This window comes from Hemiscyllium ocellatum, chromosome 31, assembly GCF_020745735.1.
Source record: "Hemiscyllium ocellatum isolate sHemOce1 chromosome 31, sHemOce1.pat.X.cur, whole genome shotgun sequence".
Taxonomy (NCBI): Eukaryota; Metazoa; Chordata; class Chondrichthyes; order Orectolobiformes; family Hemiscylliidae; genus Hemiscyllium; species Hemiscyllium ocellatum.
Genome location: NC_083431.1, coordinates 2,342,352 through 2,361,113, shown reverse-complemented (window position 1 = coordinate 2,361,113; position 18,762 = coordinate 2,342,352). Strand labels below are relative to the sequence as shown.

Below are 18,762 nucleotides of genomic sequence, written 5' to 3'. Positions count from 1 at the left end.
GAATCTTCCACTGTCTACATCCTGGGGTTACCATTGACCAGAGACTGAACTGGACTCACAAACTACCCATGGACTGTTAGATTCAGCATGCTCCTTGTTGCACTTACACTCCTAACTCTCATTGTTTGCTATTTGTGGAGAGGTTTTTTTCCAAGCTATTTTGCCAGGCTCCGTTGCCTGAATGTCTAATGTACAGTTTTTTTATTCTTGAGCCAGTTGCAAAAGAATGCCCTATTAACGGAAGTGGGACCTGCCAACTGAAGAACAATTGAATAGTGTTATTCGTTTACAGTGAGAGGAGACACACTGGTGAATGATACAGTGCTAATTAGAAAGGCACAACATCCTGCCATGTGTTGGCCCTCTCCGCCTTTGTTTCCTGACCTTCCAGTCAGCCTGCTGACTTTTGTTTCATGTTTTCCCAACTGTATGTCTCACTCTTGAAGAGGCAATGTCTGGTTTGTGAGAACATACAATCACTTTATTCATCCATTTGATTTGACCATTTCTCTGCTAAACTCATACAAATAATGTAGTTTAAAGAGAGTTTGAATAGTGTGTTGAAGGTTAAGGAAACACTTTCCAATTTAGGCTTGCAGAGAACCTCAAGCATCATGTTGCCTACCATGTGTTTTTTAAAATTCATTCATGAGATGTGAGTGTCATTGACTAGGCTAGCATTTATTGTCTAGTAGGCAGTTAAAAGTGAAACACATTGCTGTGGTTCTAAAGTTACATGTAGACCAGACCAGGTAAGGATGGTAGATTTCCTGTCGTAAAGGACATTAGTGAACTACTGGGGATTTTACAACAATTGATGTTGGTTATTTGGTCACAACTATGCCCGTCAGCTTTTCACATTCCAGATTTTGACTGAATTCATCTTTCACTATCTGCAATGGTGGGATTTAGATGCATGTCCCCAGAACATTAGATGGGGTTCTGGGTGGCTAGTCCAGTGACATTACAATTGAAAACGTGGCTTTGCTACCCCTAACACGTATGGTGAAAAGTGTTCCCAAATACAGACACTACAATTTCTGCTGTTTACTGCATGATACAGCATATAAACTTTTGCAATTGCTTCCCTTGAATCAAATGTGAGGCATTAAGAACTATGGTGATACTGTTGACAGCTGTATATCAGAGATTGTGTATCAGTCTTCTGCTGATACAGGATAATGTTCAGTTTCGGATTTGAAGCTTTCTTTCATGGGTATGTAGATGTTCATTCTCACTCTTTAATACTCATGTATCTCCAACTCTGCCTCTGTGGTGTGATAACTTTATTATGAGCTTTTCCCTTCTGCAGTTCCTGTCCCTGTGTGCCCTCTCTCATTGTTGCCCATTGCTCTATTAGACTCCCTTGAACTTCCTTCCATTGCAGATTGCTGGCTAATCCTCCTTTGTCTCAATTTGCACTTCTCCAAACTCGAGACCTGATTTTATAAAATTCAATGTCAATATTTCTGATTGCAGTAGAAAGATGATTTTCAGGCTATTTCACCAGTCTGGACTAAACCAGAAATGCACTTAATTAAGAATAAAAGTAAAATACTGAGGAAATGTAGCAGATCTGACAGGTCCAGTGGAGAGAGAAACCGAGTTAATGTTTCCAGTTCAAAGAGCCACAGCCAACTTGAAATTTTAACCGTTTCTCCAGCAGTTTGATTTTATTTTGCATCTCCAGCATCCGCAGTACTTTACTTTTATTTTATTGCACTTGATTAATTTCGCGCAATGTTCAAATTTATGACCATAAGTCTTGAATTGATTACACTGTTTTTCTGCTTCCCTCCTGGTGAATTTACTCCTCCCTTTAATGTCAGGTTTAATTATGGCATTGTACTTTAGAGAGAGATAAGTTTTTGAAATCTATTTCTCCCATGAGACTGGGTAGTGCAGTGAATGAATGTAATGTCCTTACAGTTCTGGAACCTGAATTTTAATCTTGCTCAAACTGGTGGAATACAAAAGTATTCTCCATAGGCTTCAGGGTCCTGTGTGAATGGTTTGATGCAGTTTCCATCCATATAGTACTGAAGGTGCGCTCTTAGCTCCTAAATGGCCATTAATGGTAATAAATTGGTAAAGCAGCAAATTGATGAAATCAGTACAGAAATTGAATATGCCACCGATTTAATAAAGGGTACACTTTTGAGCTTTAGTGAAAGCATCTGGTTCAGAGTAACAGATTTACTCTTCTTTTCCCTGCTGTACCCCACCCATGCTTATTGAGTAGCAGCAAAGTGTTGCAAATCTTACCATTCCTCACTTTGATAAAATGGGGTGCGTGGAGAATTCAGTCCCTATTTGCCCCTATTTCCTCTTCCTTGTATTTAGATTCTGATGTACAATTTCTCATTTGTACTTAAAATACATAAATACTACAGCTGTAGAAGTTTCACGTTTCTCATGGTACGTGGAATCAGCTTGTCTTCCAGTTGCTAACCGTATTTAGCACCGATTACTCTAAACCCCCATCTACATGTTGACAGCTTCAGTTCTCTGGCTTCAGTCATCTCCTTTTCATCTTGTTTGGAATACCTGTCTTCAGTAGCTTCATCAATGTCCTTCCCTGCATTCCAGATCAGAAATAGGGATGTTTGCTGATGATTGCACAATGTTCAGCATCATTTGCAACTTCAGGTACTGAAGCAGTCATAGAGATGTACAGCATGGAAACAGACCTTCGGTCCAACTCATCCATGCCGACCAGATCTCCCAACCCAATCTAGTCCCACCTGCCAGCACCCGCCCCATATCCCTCCAAACCCTTCCTATTCATATCCCCATCCAAATGCCTCTTAAATGTTGCAATTGTACCAGCCTCTACCATTTCCCTCTGGCAGCTTATTCCATACATGTACCACCTTCTGTGTGAAAAAGTTGCCCCTTAGGTCTCTTTTATATCTTTCCCCTCTCACCCTAAACCTATGCCCTCTAGTTCTGGACTTCCCCCATGTTCAAATGCAACAAGGTCTGGACAATATCAAGGTTTGTGCTGACAAGTGCTAAGTATCATTTTTCCCAGGCAATGATCATTTATAACAGGTGAGAATCTAATGATCACCTCATAGCATTCAGTAGCAGTGCCATGACTGAATCCCCTACTATCATATCAACATCCTGAAGGTTACCATGAACCAGAAACTGAATTGGACTTGTCATATAAATACCATGGCTACAAGAGCAGGTCAGAAGCTAGCAGTCTTGTAATGAGTAACTCCCCTCCTGACTCCCCAGAGCCTATCCACCTTCTATAAGGCACGTGTCAGGAATATGATGGAGTACTCTTCATTTGCTTCGGTGAGTACAACACCACCAATGAAGCTTGACACCATCCAGGACAAAGCAGCATGTTTGATTGGCACCATAACCAGCACCTTCAACATTAATTTCTTTCACCACTGCACAGTGACAGCAGCATGTACCATCTACAGAATGCACTGCAGCAGTTCACCAAGATGTTCAAACAGCACATGCTAAACCCATGACCTCTACCATCTCGAAGGACAAGAGGATCAGATCAGTGGGTGCACCATTACCTGCAAGTTCACCTCCAAGAAACTCACCATTCTGACTTGGAAAATCTTGCTGTTCCTTCAGTGTTGCTGGAACTCACTCCCTGACAACATTGTGGTTTACCTACACCTAAAGAACTGTAATGGTTCATAAAGACAGCTCACCACTATCCTCTTCAGGCCACTTTAGGATGGGCAATAAATGCTGGCCTAGTCAGTGATATCCAAATCCCATGAATAATTTAAAATAAAACCTCAACCGCACCAAGAAAACGTCTGCTTCTACTTTGAATTGTGCCTTAAAAGGTTTCTATCCATCACAATGTTCAGCCTTACTAGGCTGAATCTTTCTTGCTGCGCTTTTCCAGCAACACATTTTTCAGCTTTGATCTCCAGCATCTGCAGTCCTCACTTTCTCCTCTTTGAATCTTTCTTACCCTCAGCAACATGTATTCTGCTTCAGTTTTCCTTGTCCTCTATCATTGTCTGTTTGTCTCGATTTCTCTTGTGTGTCTGTATCTCTCTCTCTCTGTCTATTTCACTGTCTCCCTTTCTCTCTCTCTGTCTGTCTCTGTCCCCCTTTCTCGCTGCCTGTATGCTGTGTGCCCCTCTCTCTCTCTCTCTCTCCTGTCTGTTTCTGTCGCAGTCACACTGAGACCCCTTTCCCTCCCTCTCTGCATCTCTCCCTTTTGTGTGTCTCTCTGTCTTTGTGTCTCTGTCTTACAATAGAAAGATGTAACTATAGTAACTATCATGGGTTTGAACTGTTGCATCTTGCTGCTGATCTTGCTCTCATGCCTACTCTACAAGTTTGTCTCTATCCTTTCCATTTAGACCAAGACCTTGACTTCAATTAGTTAATCTTCACTGTTCCTTACCAGTTTGTGCATGACTTCATTTGCACGCTGAAGCCTGTCTTCCCAGCTGTTCTATGCCCCTATGTGATGGATCAAACTTCTTAATGTGTCTAGATTGCTGTCCTTATCACCCCACAGCCATAGTTTCCATTTCGTGTTTTTCCTTACACCTCCCTCCCCCTTCTCTCCCTCTTTTTTTTTCCTTCTCCTTCCAAACCTTCCCTGCTTGCTTTCATTTCCCCAGTCTTGCATTTCAATGATGAGAGAGCATCTTTTCTGCTCTCACTTCCCATGCCATGAACCTTGAAATCTGCTCAACAATATCCTACCACATGCAGCATATAAAGAAGGTGTCTGCCTCCTTTCTGCTTTCTGGAGAGTGTTATATTTGGAGGTTGCATGTTTTTTGTTGTGACACAAAATATTTTGGTGTAGTACAAATTAATCAACAGTGGTATCAGACTGACTGGTAGATGTTGTATTTCAAGTTTAATGTAATTTCATTACTGATGTGATGTTCAGCACTCCATTCTTCCTCAAATTAGGTCCTGCTGGTGCTTTGGTGATCAGCATAATTCACAGTTGTGTACTATTAATGTGAATGTTGTATAATCCAGATTGCTGCAGTAGAAAGGCATACTAAAGTTTTCTTATATTAACTCCACTATGATCTGGACAGTGGACAGATCTGCTGGATTGTTTCATCTAAGAGGTTGCGAGCTCTGGCTACACCGTGTCCTGTACATTAAGCAACTCATTTACTTTTCTCACCTTGCTTCCAATGTGATAGGTGTGGGATGTGTGTTTATCAAGGATCTGGCTCTCCTTGCATCAGCTCACCTACAGCACTGAGTCCCACTGACTCCAAGGAAGACTCTTGTCACCATTATGAATGGGAATGCAGTTTGCTTTCAGTATCTAATAAATTATTTGGGGGGAGTCAGTACTATACGTGTCCTGCAGGTGTTCATGTTCCCCCAGTGTTATAAACACTTGTTCATTAAGCTCACCTCTGTACTTACAGTGCATAGTGCCGCTGAATCTGGCATTGTCTCATGATTGATGAAAGAATTAGTGATCTATTTGATTTTGTTCCTGTGGGGTCCACTTGTGCATCTGTTTAGTATAGGAACTAAAATAACAGCCCTTCCCTGTTTCACTGCTGATGTAGGGTTAGTAGAGTCATGTTCATACCTGCACTTGGGAAATTCACTGAGTAGCACATGTGATTGTTAACTTTTTAGATGCTGGAGTACTCAGGAGGTCAGTGGCCAATTAGGCTCCTGACCTGACCACTTCAACACTTTTCACAGTTCTATGGTCAAGTACAAGGCCTATCCATTAACATCGCTGGGAGGCATTTTGGGTAGTTTCAGACTTAATAGCTGCTCACTTACCACTTTGTGAATCCAGATCATAATGAGGTCTTGTTTACTGTGCCTTTTTCTGTCATGCAAAGATACCTAGTTTCTTCTGTCTCTCCTCATGGGTCATGCGTCTCATTGTAAGTGCCAGTTTAGATATAAAATAAAGGACTGCAAGTATTGAAAATCTGAACCAAAAATGGAAATTGCTGGAGAAATACAGATCTGGCAGCATCTGTATAGAGAAACCATAGTTAACGTTTCAGGACCAGTTTTTTTTTGAGGCCTTCAGGTATTAACAGTTTCCTGAAAAGTGGGGAGAGGGGAAACCATTGGCAGTATCTGAGAGGGGGCTGCGGCTAAAGGAGATGAGAGTGACGGCCTCACGGATTATTAAGTTGTTGTGGGAATCCATTTCAGGAAGTTTATGTTGAAAATGTCATCTCCTTAAGATGGTCGAAGATTTGAGTTGGTTCATTTGAAAAGAGTTAGTGATAATGTCTTGGGGGGGACAAACGTAACTCATTAAGTAAGCTGCCGTGTTTGATTCTTGAGAGTCCATCTGTTTATGGAAGCAACAGTCTCTTACCGCACAAAAAAGAAGAATTGAGCAAAGATGGAAGGGAGGATTCTGATCCCAGACCACTCCTCAGATCATTGATGCACTCTAGTTTGAATTAGTTTCTGTTCTTGAGTTCAAAAGCTCCCACCATTTTGATCATATGACCAACCTGCCTTAGTATTGCCAGAAACCTGATTATGGTCCCTTCTGTTTCTATCACTGGGTGTTTAATAAAGGCTTGATCACATTCTGCTTTATCATACATACAACCTTAATCTCCTATGCAATAAAAACAAAACATAATGAAAATATGCACCAGCTCCTTGTGCATTTAACGGAGTGAAGACAGGGTGACGTTTCAACTGGAACCTTTCGTCAGACCTGAAAATATTGTAGTACTGGCTTTTGATAGATTTGGCTTCTATATAAATGTATCTGTAAAGCAAAATGAGGATATTGGAAGTCTGAAATAAAATCATTTTGCGTACCATTCATGCCGAAAATGATACATCACCAGTAATTTATTCTTGAGGAAAGCTGTTAGCATGTTGCTGGTTAGGTAATTGCATAGCTAAATATTTGCAAAAACAAACCATCTTAGTGAAGGTGAAACTTTTCCAAGGCTTTGAAAGAGGAGTTTGTACAGTAAAATTAGTGGCTAGCTAGTTGGGTCTTTCTAGCGATAAACCTAATGCTCTCTCTCTCTCTCTCTTTCTCTTCTACGGTGTTTTAGATTCTGGTTCAGAGAACTGCCGATCAGTGATACAGGAGCATGCCACAGCACTGGGACTGGCCATATTCGGCTTGCTAGTGGAACGCTGCATTGAACAGTTAAAGGAAACTGCTAGAGGCAAGTGTTAATGTCTAAAACTGTGACCTTTCTTTCTGGGTCTGAATCTGACAAAGAAGGGCCGGTCTTTCTCCTTCCTACTGTTTTAAGTAATGGCATGTTTCTTTCAAGGTGAAATAAGTGCATAAAATGGACACTTTTTAACGAGGTAGTACTCTGAGTTTACAAACTGCTAATAGTTTGGTCATTACCTAGCTCCTACACTTAGCAGTTTGCTGAATGCTTGGTGGGCCATGTTTTCAACACGTGTTTCCATATTCAGCCAAAAGACTTTAGGTTGAAGTGGCTGAATAGGCTAACCAAAGAAAAAGATTGCTCAGTGTAGCTTAAAATTGAGTGGCAAGGTATAGTTTTGCTCCAATTCTACATGCATCCTGTTCCCATTCCTAATAATCCTGTATCCTCTGAGGTTATTCCAGTTGTAGTTAGTATCATGTAGCACAGAAAAGAGCCCTTTCTGTCCAGTATACCACCACTGGCTCTTTGAAAGACATATCCCATTTGCTCCACTTGCTCTTTTCCCATCTTGTTTGTGTGCATGAACTTGCCTCACTCTCTTTCTGTAGTCTCCCCTATAATATTAGCAAACAATTTCCCAAAACCCTTCCATTCCCCCACATTTAGCTTTTTGTGCATTTGCATCTTTCCTCCTCTGGTAGATAATTGAGAATTCACTCTTCACACTCTGGAATTATATTCATTTGAATCTGCATATCCAATTCTTTCTGCTCCATCCACGCAACCCTTAAATCAGGCATCTTCATCCACACTTCCTATCTCCCCTCCTAATATTTTCCTCCTAAGGCTCCTGTCTCTCTTTGCTAATTATGCATTTGTAAAATATGTTGCGATATTTTTCCATTGTAAAGACATTAATAAAGTAAGTTGATTTTATGTTGTTAGAAACGTCATATTAAAATGCCATACAAACCTGGTATTAATTAAACTTGTTCACTTGTGTATTTAGCTGATGGAAAGTCTGCCATTGTTTAGCCTGCTTAAGTTGATGTAGCCATTAGCTCTGATTGGGTTCTCTTTCCCCTGTGAATGATGTGATACTGAAAAACTGTTCTTACAGTCACCAGGAGTGCACAATGAGTTGGGATTGATTGGGTTGGCTCATTGTGATCTTTGTTAAGATGATCCTCTGAATGATTGATTGCTTCTGAGGAATGGACATGTCTTCCACCCTCCGATCTGAAGTGTTTTAAAAAATTCTTGTGAATGAGGCGATTTCTTTCTCTAGCTCTTTGGCTAACCTGCAATTGATCCCTCAGAGTTGGTTTCCCTCCATAACTTACTGTCACATTGGCCTCAAAAGTTTCCACCTTGGGGGTATGCCTCTTTGAGTGCTTTGGTACTCAAGTTGTTTCTGTGTTACTTTTGAAATTGGCATTAACCTTATGACTATAATTATAAAGACTTCCACACAATCTGTTATATGCTATTTTGCATTAATTCAGGATTATTTTGATGGATACAATTTCTGTTTCTACACTGTATGACTTCTGTGGCAAACAAATAATGTGGTATCCTCTTGGAGTACCTACAGTCTTTTTTTAAAAAAACAATTTTACAGGTTAAATACTCATTTTTATGTGATCGTATTTCTTTTCTGATGATTTAGGAGTATCCTAATTGGTTGGCAGTGACAATAATACAGTAATTCAATCTCACATACCTCAACTTATCCTCCGTGAGTTGCTCGATTAGTCTATGTCGTCATCTGCTCTCCCCTAAATTAAAATACAGCCATGATATTATGAATATCTATAACTACTTCTAATTAGTGTTCAGCATGTAATCACCATTAAATTTATATTCTGAGGATGATGATTGGATACAACTCTGAAGCTGTATTATACTGAGATGTTTTTCTCAGTCACAGGAAAATGCCATGTAGAATCATCTTCATGATCTAAAGCTGAGTTGTTTAAAAATTAGGATCTAATATACTATTCATTTTAATTTATTGGAAACTGTTAAAATCTCAGAATTTTGGAAACAGAAACAGCTTGCTCACTGGTTCTATATTGTTTTTGTAATTTGGGCAAACTGACAAGGCTGTATTTATTGTCCATCCCAAGTTGTACCCAGAGCATTAACAGCCAACCACATAATGAGCCTGGAGTTACAAGCAGCTCAAATCAGGTTGAGATACCCATACTCTGGGAGGTGAGTCTGAATCACATCAGTTGGATTTGTTTCACAACAAAACAGCTGCTTTCATCATCATTTCTGGTATCAAACCACAGATTTATTGAGTTCAATTTTACTAGTAACCATGCTGAGATTTGATCTCTCAACCTCTCAGTTGCTAGTTCAGTGCCATAATCAGTAAGTATTACTACTGTGGGTGTCAGGAACAAGCTGATTAAGGCTGCCACTGTTGAATACAGAATAGCTGTTTCTGAAATGAGGCAAAACTAAAACTATGGTGGCAAAGGGCAGCATTGGATTAGAGTTCTAAGCTTTTAACTGTGATCGAATCTTGTTAATGCCTTGCAAACCTCTCTAGAAATCATGTTTTAAAAACTGGATGAATGGGCTGTCACTCAGCAGATGTCTGACATTGTCAAAGGGTCTCACTCAGGAAGCCCTTTTAATGGAACAGCTTGGCTCGAGAGGAAGTCACTCAAGAGGCTTCTTGACAATTCGCCTCAGAAGATTGTTTAATGACTGGTTGACAAAGAGAAAGTTAATTCAGGAGGTCTGTCTGCAGGCTTAGTTTTCCAAAAAGCTTGTTTTACTGGCAAGGGCAGCCATGTATTTGCAATAAGCAACATAAGGTGTTAATGTACGTTCTTGGAAAGTCTTCACCAATGCTTTTGGTAGACATGCTGTGCAAATGGTAAACTCTGCTGCCCCCTGCTCATCTCTGGATAGTTCAAGTGAAGACTACTTTTGAGTCAAGACTTAGTGGGGATGTACCTCTATAAGGAATTACTGTTCTTTCTGAAATATGAAGTGTAGTAGGATGACTGGCTTGCTCTGCCCTGTAGAGGTCCAGTAAATCAAGAGGTACAACATTCAACGCATTGAACACTTTGGGCTTGATTTTTTGATCCTGTTGGGATTGGAAATGTGGAGGTGATTAAAAATAGCACTGCTGGTTGGTGGGCCAGGTCCCTGGCTCCATCTTGTCCTCAGGTTATTTTCCCTGAGGCACCAGGATTATTTATGTGGACGTCAATCCAGCTTTTTTACGGCACTTGCTTCAAGAAAGCTGAGTGAAAGGTCCCAGTTAGCTTCAGCAGAAGCAAGTTTAGTTGCTTCTAGGTGATCTCTTGCTGACAGACTAGGAGTCCAGTATTTCGGGCTGTTGTACAAGCTCCCTGTTGCTGCTGTCACACCTGCAAGATGATCCAATCCTCCATGTAGTGTAGCACATCACTTCTCCATCCTTATTGTATAAAGTCCTTACCTTGGTCCTGAATTGCTGGCAGGATCTTAATACCTTTTTTTATGATGTCTGGGGTTAATAACCCCTTCTTTCATAACATGTTGAATTATCACCCTATCTCCTTCTGTACTATGAAAGATATGTAAGTTATCAACTTCAGAAATTTTTATGGTGATCCATTTATTGGATGTACTGTTACAAAATGTCACAGGTTGAAGATATGATTTTGGAAGCTACCTGACTACACAGCCAAAGACTCTCTGAGTGCCTGTGCTCTTAAACCGTTATATCCAAACAATCACTCTTTGTAGTTTTGAGCTGTGATAACTTGAACTGATCCTCAAATCCAAAGACAGTTGGATTCTAAGGATTTGACTGGACTGTCTGTGAAAGGCAGTGGCAAGTGAATGAATATTGAGAATTAGAGGGGTTGGTCAATTTGACAGCTGCCTCACTTGTAAAAGATGTGATGCCAATATAAGCATTGGGAGTGTACCTGCTTTCATGAGGGTAATATAGGTTGGGCAGTAAATGCTAGCCTTGCCAAAAATGCACTTACTCCAAGTAAATTTAGAAAAAAAGACGTTCACCTGGGTTTGATGAATTGAAGGTGGTCACATAAGAGGTAAGTCATTTAAGAAAAAACTGAAGCCCACATTCTGACTTACATTGCAGGTGTAGGATCATCTGTATGAGGCAGTGATCATCAGCTGGTGAGCTGGGCATGAGGTGAACATGTTGATGTAATTGTTGTACTCAAGTATGAGAAGCATAGCAAGTGTAGGGACAGCAAAATAGAGCAGGAATGTGAGTTGAATGCTCAGGTGTAGAAGACAAGGCTACAAGTAGGACAAAGGTGTGATTTCTTTGCAAGACAAACTGAAACAGTGTGTAGTGTGACAAAAATCAACATCACATGAAAATTTATTTATTTGGGTTGTATACATATGTACAGATAACCAGAAGAGAGTTCTGCTACATTCCCCTCACTTAATGAATAATTTATACAATGTTGAAAATTCCATGCAACTTAGATGTACATCTCTTAGTTTGCATTTATGGAAAAACATATAACCACTGATTTCTTGTTTCTAAGAGGATACCTCCTGATTTGACTTGCAGAACCTGAAGGATGTTGACCTGTATTGGCCTGAGATTGAGAAGTTTTTTCTAACAAAGATTGATTTTTGTTCTTGACTTTCAATCAAATGTTCCTGTTCATTAGTTAAGGCCATCTGACTGTAACTCACTCCTTGCTAGTTTTGTTAGAGTAACTGAGAGAGAGCAGCACGGCGGCTCAGTAGTTAGCGCTGTTGCCTCACAGCACCAGGGACCTAGTTTTGATGCCAGCCTTGGGTGACCATCTGTGTGGAGTTTGCATGTTCTCCCCGTGTCTGCGTAGGTTTCTTCCGGATGTTCTGGTTTCCTCCCACAGTCCAAAGATGTGCAGGTTAGGTGAATTGAACATGCTAAATTGTCCCTAGTATTCAGGGATGTGTAGGTTAGGTGCATTAGTTAGGGGTAAATATATAGCATTAGGGTAGGGGAATGGGTCTGGGTGGGTTACTCTTCAGAGATTGGTGTGGACCTTTTGGGCCAAACGGCCTGTTTCCACACTGTAGGGATTCTGTGATTTTAACTATCGATGCACTACTGGCTTAATTAAACTCATTTGGTTCTTCCCAATTCCCTCCTTCACAAACCCCAAGATAGAATATGGTCTAAAATTATAAATTTAATTTTTCCACAACTAAATACGAGCATACAAACTAGGCGCCTACTTCATCATTGAGTAGGGTCATAGCGTTCATGTGTTTTGATTTTTGAATACCTTTGACCTCCCCGCCTAATGCACACAATTGTAAAGTATTGACTACCCCACCTCCATCACCTGCTGAGGCAGTATCTTCCAAAGTCGCACAACCCTCTCAGAGACAAATTTCCCCTCATCTCTGTCCTAAAAGGGTTGCCCTAACTTTAAAACAGTGACCCCCGCCCCCTACCAAGGTCTGGATTTTCACATGAGCAAACAAACTTTCCTCATGCACCTTGTCAAGACCATTCAGGATCTTGTACATTTTCATCAATCACCCCTCACTTTTCTAAACTGCAGGGGAAACAAGCCCAGACTGTCCAGCCTTTCCTTGTAAAACAGCTAGCTCATTCCAGGTGTCAAGCTAGTAAACCTTTTCTGAAGCACCTCCGATGCATTTCCATCCATTCGTAAATAACGAGACTGAAACTGCATACAATATTGAAGATTTGGTCTGCCCATTCGCTGTTTAACTGAAGCGAAGCATCCTTGCTTTTATGTTAAATTACTTCCATTATAAAGCCGAGCATCCCATTTGCCTCTTGATTTCATACTTTAGCTGCATGCTAATGTTTTATGATTCATGCATGAGAATGCTGAAATACTTATACACTTCAAAATTCTGGAGTCATTCTCCATTTAAGTGAAATTCTGCTTTTGTATTCTTCGTGATAAAGTGAACCAAGTCACATTTTCCCACATTATATCTGCTTGATTCTTGCCCACTTTCTTAATATATTGAAATTAATATGAAACTTCCTTATATCTTACAAAATGCTATCTTATCTATTCTCATGACCTACTGGGGTAATCAAGTCCCATTAATCCCAGAATTGTCTCATGAAAATATTTAAACAAACTGTCAAAAATGTCCAGTTATCCTGACTCAATTCAGGTTCAAAGAAAACACTCAGTAGGTCTCTGCACTTCACAAGAAAGCAAGTTGTGAAGTTTTTTTTAACCAATAGCAAGAAAGGAGTATGAATTGCCAATTTATATTCTACAATTTAAACTCTCCCCCCTTCTTTATTCCCCCTCCCCCTTCACAAACAGACAAGACATGGATGTTAAAGGTAAAAAGTCTAGAAGTGAATATTTGAGAGTTGAAGCAAGTCTCTGGTTTATTGTTAACCTTTGATGTTCAAAAACGGAATTACTCAAACAAAAACCTTTTGAAGTGAATGAAACAAACATTCTACAGATGCTGAAGATGTGAAATGAAAACAAAATCCAGGAGAAAGTGGACAGATCTGGCAGCATCTGTGAAGAGAGAAACTGAATTACTATTTGAGTCCCACGACTCTTTGGAGCTATCTGAATAGTGAGGTCAGTACATTGTTTCAAAAAAACCATGAATGATGGAGAGGCTGGGGCAACTCTAAAGAATGATTCTGTCAATGGAGTCACTCAGAATCATGTTGGTCTGTGGAATGGCTAGAACCTGTATCACATGCAGCATGTTACTGTGCATTTATATACATGTTGACATATTTGCACACAGCATGTGTTTATGGTTGACCATTACACTTTTTAGATGCTTGCTCTTTTTCAAAGTATTCACATGTCTCACTGGATGCAATTCAGGGTGAGTTGTAGGAGGGCAGACGGCGTTCTCTCTTTCTAATGTCCACTGAAAATGAAAAGCTTTGTTGCTGCGCATTCTTGCATATGGTGGTCAGACACAGTAAAGCTGGAATACCTTGGAACCCAATCTCTCATTTTCCTTATTAGAGGTTATGGCTGCCCTTTGGTTTCATTGCATTGCCAAGATCTGCATACACAAACAGAGTCTGTTATTGTCCTAACTATGCAGGGCTTGATTTGTCAGCAATAGCTCTGCAATCATGTATCAATTTCATTTAAATTCAACCACGCATTTTTTCCCATGGGATATCTAAATTGAGTAAAGGAAGCATCACATAGATGATGAGTCCTTTACATTTCAGATTGTACCAAATGTGCTGGCAATTGATGATACAGCGTTGCACAGCAATCAATCTGCTTCTCCGCTTCAGGCCACTGCCATAACTTGACCTGAAAATGACTGGAGATCTCTGGAATCTGCTGCAGTAACTTACATAACACAGAGTGTGATTTTTAAGGTACTGGTCTCATCAGTATGCTGGACAGTCCATTGCTCACTGAAGGTAAGAATACAGGATATTGTTGGTAAGCTTGCAGTCCTTCTAGTTCTTGACCCTGAGTTGAAGCCCAGCCCACAGTAATATTAAATCTTTTCACCCTGCTGGTTTTAGTCATCTCAACTCCATGGACAGTTGTGGCAAATCTGCAGCTTATGCCCTCTTTGGCTAGCGCTTAGTAGCAGTCCTGGATTGCCACTGGTTTGAATTATTCTCCTCACTTTCTCTTGATGGTTAACCACGTGAAGTGGTGGAAGAAGGAAACTGATGGAGAAAACAAATGAAACAATTCTCTGTTCAGGAAGGAGGGAGATGAAAAGCAGGAAACTGCAGGTCAGTTATCCTACTATCTGTCATTGGGAAAATACTGAAATTCATTGTTAAAGAGATACTAGGGCATTTAGAAAATCATATTTCAAACAGACCAAGTCAAGGTGGCCTTGGAAAGGAAGATAGTGTTGGAAAAATGTGATAGAATTATTTGAGAATGTAACAAATAGGTTGGATAAAGGGGTGCTAGAAGATGCAGTGCATTTGAATTACCAAAAAGCATTCAATAAGGTGTCAAATAATAGATTACTACACAAAACATGATCTCATCGAGGTGGTATATGAGCATGGTTGAAAGATTAGCTAACCTCCAGGAGTCAGAGTCTGGGTAAATAGGTTGTTTCCAGGTTGGCAAACTGTACCCTTGGGATGCTGCAGGATTCAGTGCTGGGGCCACAACCATTTACAATCTATATTAATTATTTGGATGAAAGGACTGACTCACTGAAGCCAAATTTTCTGATACGCTAATTGAGAAAGCAAATTGTGAGGAGGATGCCAAGAGTCTGCAAAGGGACGTAGATAGGTTAAGTGAGTGGGTACAGATTTGCAGCTGGAGTATAATGTGGGAAAATGTGAGGTTGTTCATTTTGGCAGGAAGATTGGAAAAACAGAATATTATTTAAATAGGGAAAGACTGCAGAATTAACTTTGGTGTTCTTGTATATAAATCTCAAAAAGTGAGCATGCTGGTACAGCAAGCAGGAAGATATGGGTCTTTATTACAAAATGGAGGGAAAATAAAAGGCTTAGTGCAACTGTATAGGGCATTGGTAAGACTACACCTTGTGGATGCAGTTTGGTCTCTAAATTTAAAAAAAAGCAGACTTGCATTGGAGGTAGTTCAAAGTAGGTTCATTAGCTGACTCCTGTGTGGTAGGCATTATCTCGTAAAGGTTGAACAGGTTGGATGTACATTCATTGAGTTAGAAAAATGAAAGGGAATCTCATTGAAACATAAGATTCTGACAGGGCTGAACAAATTGGATGCAGAGATGAAGTTAAGGAGTCTGAAACAAGGGGTCAGGGTCTCAGGATGCAGAGGATGCAATACCACTGTGGGCTCAGATGAGGAGAGATTTCATTGAGGATGGTAATCCTGTGGCATTCTCTACCACAGAAGGCTGTGGGCACCAAGTCATTGAATGTTTTTAAGAAATAAGAACATTTCTCAATACAAAAGACTTCAAGGTCTGGGGTGGACATGGGAAAATGGAGTTCAATGTGATCATTATGGCAAAATAGGCTAGATGGACCAAATGGCCTTCTCTTGCTCTTTTCTATGTTCCTAACCTATGAAACATATCGGATTTGCCAGATCTTGTCAAAGTAGATGCTCAGGGAATCTCGAACTAGGTGCATGGTTCCCAAGTAGGGGCAATCACATATAAGATTGGAATAAGGATGAATTTCTTCTTATGGTTTTTAGTCTTTTGGATTGACAGATTTATGGAAGACAGACCTAGAGGTGAGGTTGAGACCACAATCAGACCAACCATGATCTGATTGAATAGCTATTTGATATTTTCTTCTCAGGGAATTAGTAAGTTCTCATAAATAGTATTGAAATATCTGATTAGTTAGTTTGATTTTCCCCTTGTGATCTGCCCAATAAATGTTGGCGAGACCCTTGGGAGAAGCTGTCCCACTCATTCTCCACTGCTGCTTCAGTAGTTTGTGTTATTATCTAGTAGGGCCTGACAGGTGATGGTTTAATGTTAATGAAGGGACAGTTGGGTGAATGCTTGACTTGATATATGAGGGCTCTGTGGTGCAGTTAGAGTGTCCCTACCTCTGGTCAGGAGGCCTGGGTTCAAGTCCTCCTGCTCCAGAGGTGTATATTGCTGTCACTGAGTGGGTTGATTAGAAAGTCTCTATGGAAGTAAGGAATACATTGGTGGTGTTTTGGAGATTTGTGATGTGTGTTGGAATAAAGCCTTCCTCAAACAGATTGGAAGGGATTCAAAAGATAAGCTACTCCATCTCTGAAATGGAAAACTTCAAGAGACTCATCATTGTTTCACTCAGTACTGAGCTAGGGTGAATGAAGAAGATGAGAAACAAGTCAAGATTTGAGGTGATAATCAATGTGTGAGAGGTTGACAATGAGAAAAGGAGGGACAGCTGTGGTCATAATCTTTAGATCTTGTGCAGGAAGTACATATAGGATAAATGAATCAATAAATCTGCATTTATATGACTCGATATGGAAGCCATGAAGAGTAATTGCAGTTTCTTTTATACTTTCATGGAACATGGCAGGACTGCAGAACATTGATCTGATTTACTGGTTGTGAGATCATTCCGATTTTCATGGTGACAATAACAAAACAAAGGTTTACAGATTCTCCGATAAATATTATGCTTGGCAATTAATTTAGATACATATCCCTGCAATAGGAAGGATGTTGTGAAACTTGAAAGGCTTCAGAAAAGATTTACAAGGATGTTGCCAGGGCTGGAGGATTAGTGCTATCGGGAGAGGCTGAATAGGAGCCGTTTTCCTGGAGTGTCAGAGGCTGAGGGGTGACCATATAGAGAGGCACGGATAGGCAAATAGGCAAGGCCTTCTCCCTGGGCCGGGGGAGTCCAGAACTAGAGGGCATAGCTTTATGGTAATTGAAGAAATATTTAAAAGGGACCTAAGGGATAGCTTTTTCACACACAGGGTGGTGCATGTATGGAATGAGCTGCCAGAGGAAGTGGTGGAGGCTGGTACAATTGCAACATTTAAAAGGCATCTGGACAGGTATGTAAGCAGGAAGGGTTTAGAGGGACATGGGCCAATTGCTGGCAAATGGGGCTAAATTAATTTAGGATATAGGGTTGGCATGGGCGAGTTGGACAGAAGGCTCTGTTTCCGTGCTGTACATCTCTATGACTCTATATCCAGGAGTGGCTGAGGTAAGCTGGAAAACCTGTAAAAGGCTAGTGGTGGGTTTGGAAGCTTGGGTTTCAGTGCTGTTGGGCTGCGGCATTCTGGAAGCAGGGGTACAGGTGATGGAGAAAATGCAGGTGATGGAGGAAATGCAGGTGATTTCGGAGTCGATATTACTCATTTGCAGTCAAAAGACTTCTGACAATGAGTTAATTTAATGTCAAATCTACGGCATTGAGTATTTTGCTTCCAGAGAAGTGGAGATGTAGGCAGTAAGTCATTTAACACAGAGCATTGCAAATAACTTGCGTAGTCATGCAACTTGTTCATAACTTTATATTTAGGTCATAATTTTGATTTTAGTCAACACAATCCAGTTGTGTATAGACTGGAACTGTTCAGAACATTGTAGGAGACAGATAGGTTGACAGTGGACATGAGTTGAGGCATGTTAAACTGCTGTGTGTAGGTATGGATTTATTAAAACCATGGTACACTAAGCAAGGAGCATTGTACAATGAATAAAGATGTGATCTTCTATTAATTCATGCGATGAGAACAATATCTGATTTCTAATTGACAAGAGGGCACAACCAACTCCCAAGGAGCATGGACCTCACCAAAAATAGCACCAACAGTCAGAGATGTATAGCCCAGAAACAGACCCTTCGGTCCAACTCGTCCATGCCGACTGGGTATCCCAACTTAATTTAGCCCCATTTGCCAGCACTTGGCTCATATCCCTCTAAACCCTTTCTATTCACATACCTGTCCAGGTGTCTTTCAAATGTTGTAACTGTACCATCCTCCACCACTTCCTCCGGCAGCTCATTCCATACATGCACCACCCTCTGCCTGAAAAAGTCATCCCTTTTAAATAGTTCCCCTCTCACCCTAAAGATATGCCCTCTAGTTCTGGACCCCCCTAGCCCAGGGAAAGGACATTGTCTATTTACCCTATCCATATCCCTCATAATTTTATAAACCTCTATAAGGTCACCCCTCAGTCTCCGCTCCAGGGAAAACAGCCCCAAATCTTC

The 18,762-nt window shown here is 40.6% G+C and overlaps 1 protein-coding gene across 1 annotated transcript in view; it reads left to right on the top strand.

Moving 5' to 3' along the window:
• The window catches only part of smg6 (SMG6 nonsense mediated mRNA decay factor), a 412,281-nt gene that overhangs the window by 157,608 nt on the left and 235,911 nt on the right, over positions 1-18,762 (top strand). Inside the window, exon 11 of the mRNA XM_060848421.1 lies at positions 7,041-7,157. Within this exon, the coding sequence (XP_060704404.1) occupies positions 7,041-7,157 (117 nt within the window). The remainder of the gene's footprint in view (positions 1-7,040; positions 7,158-18,762) is intronic.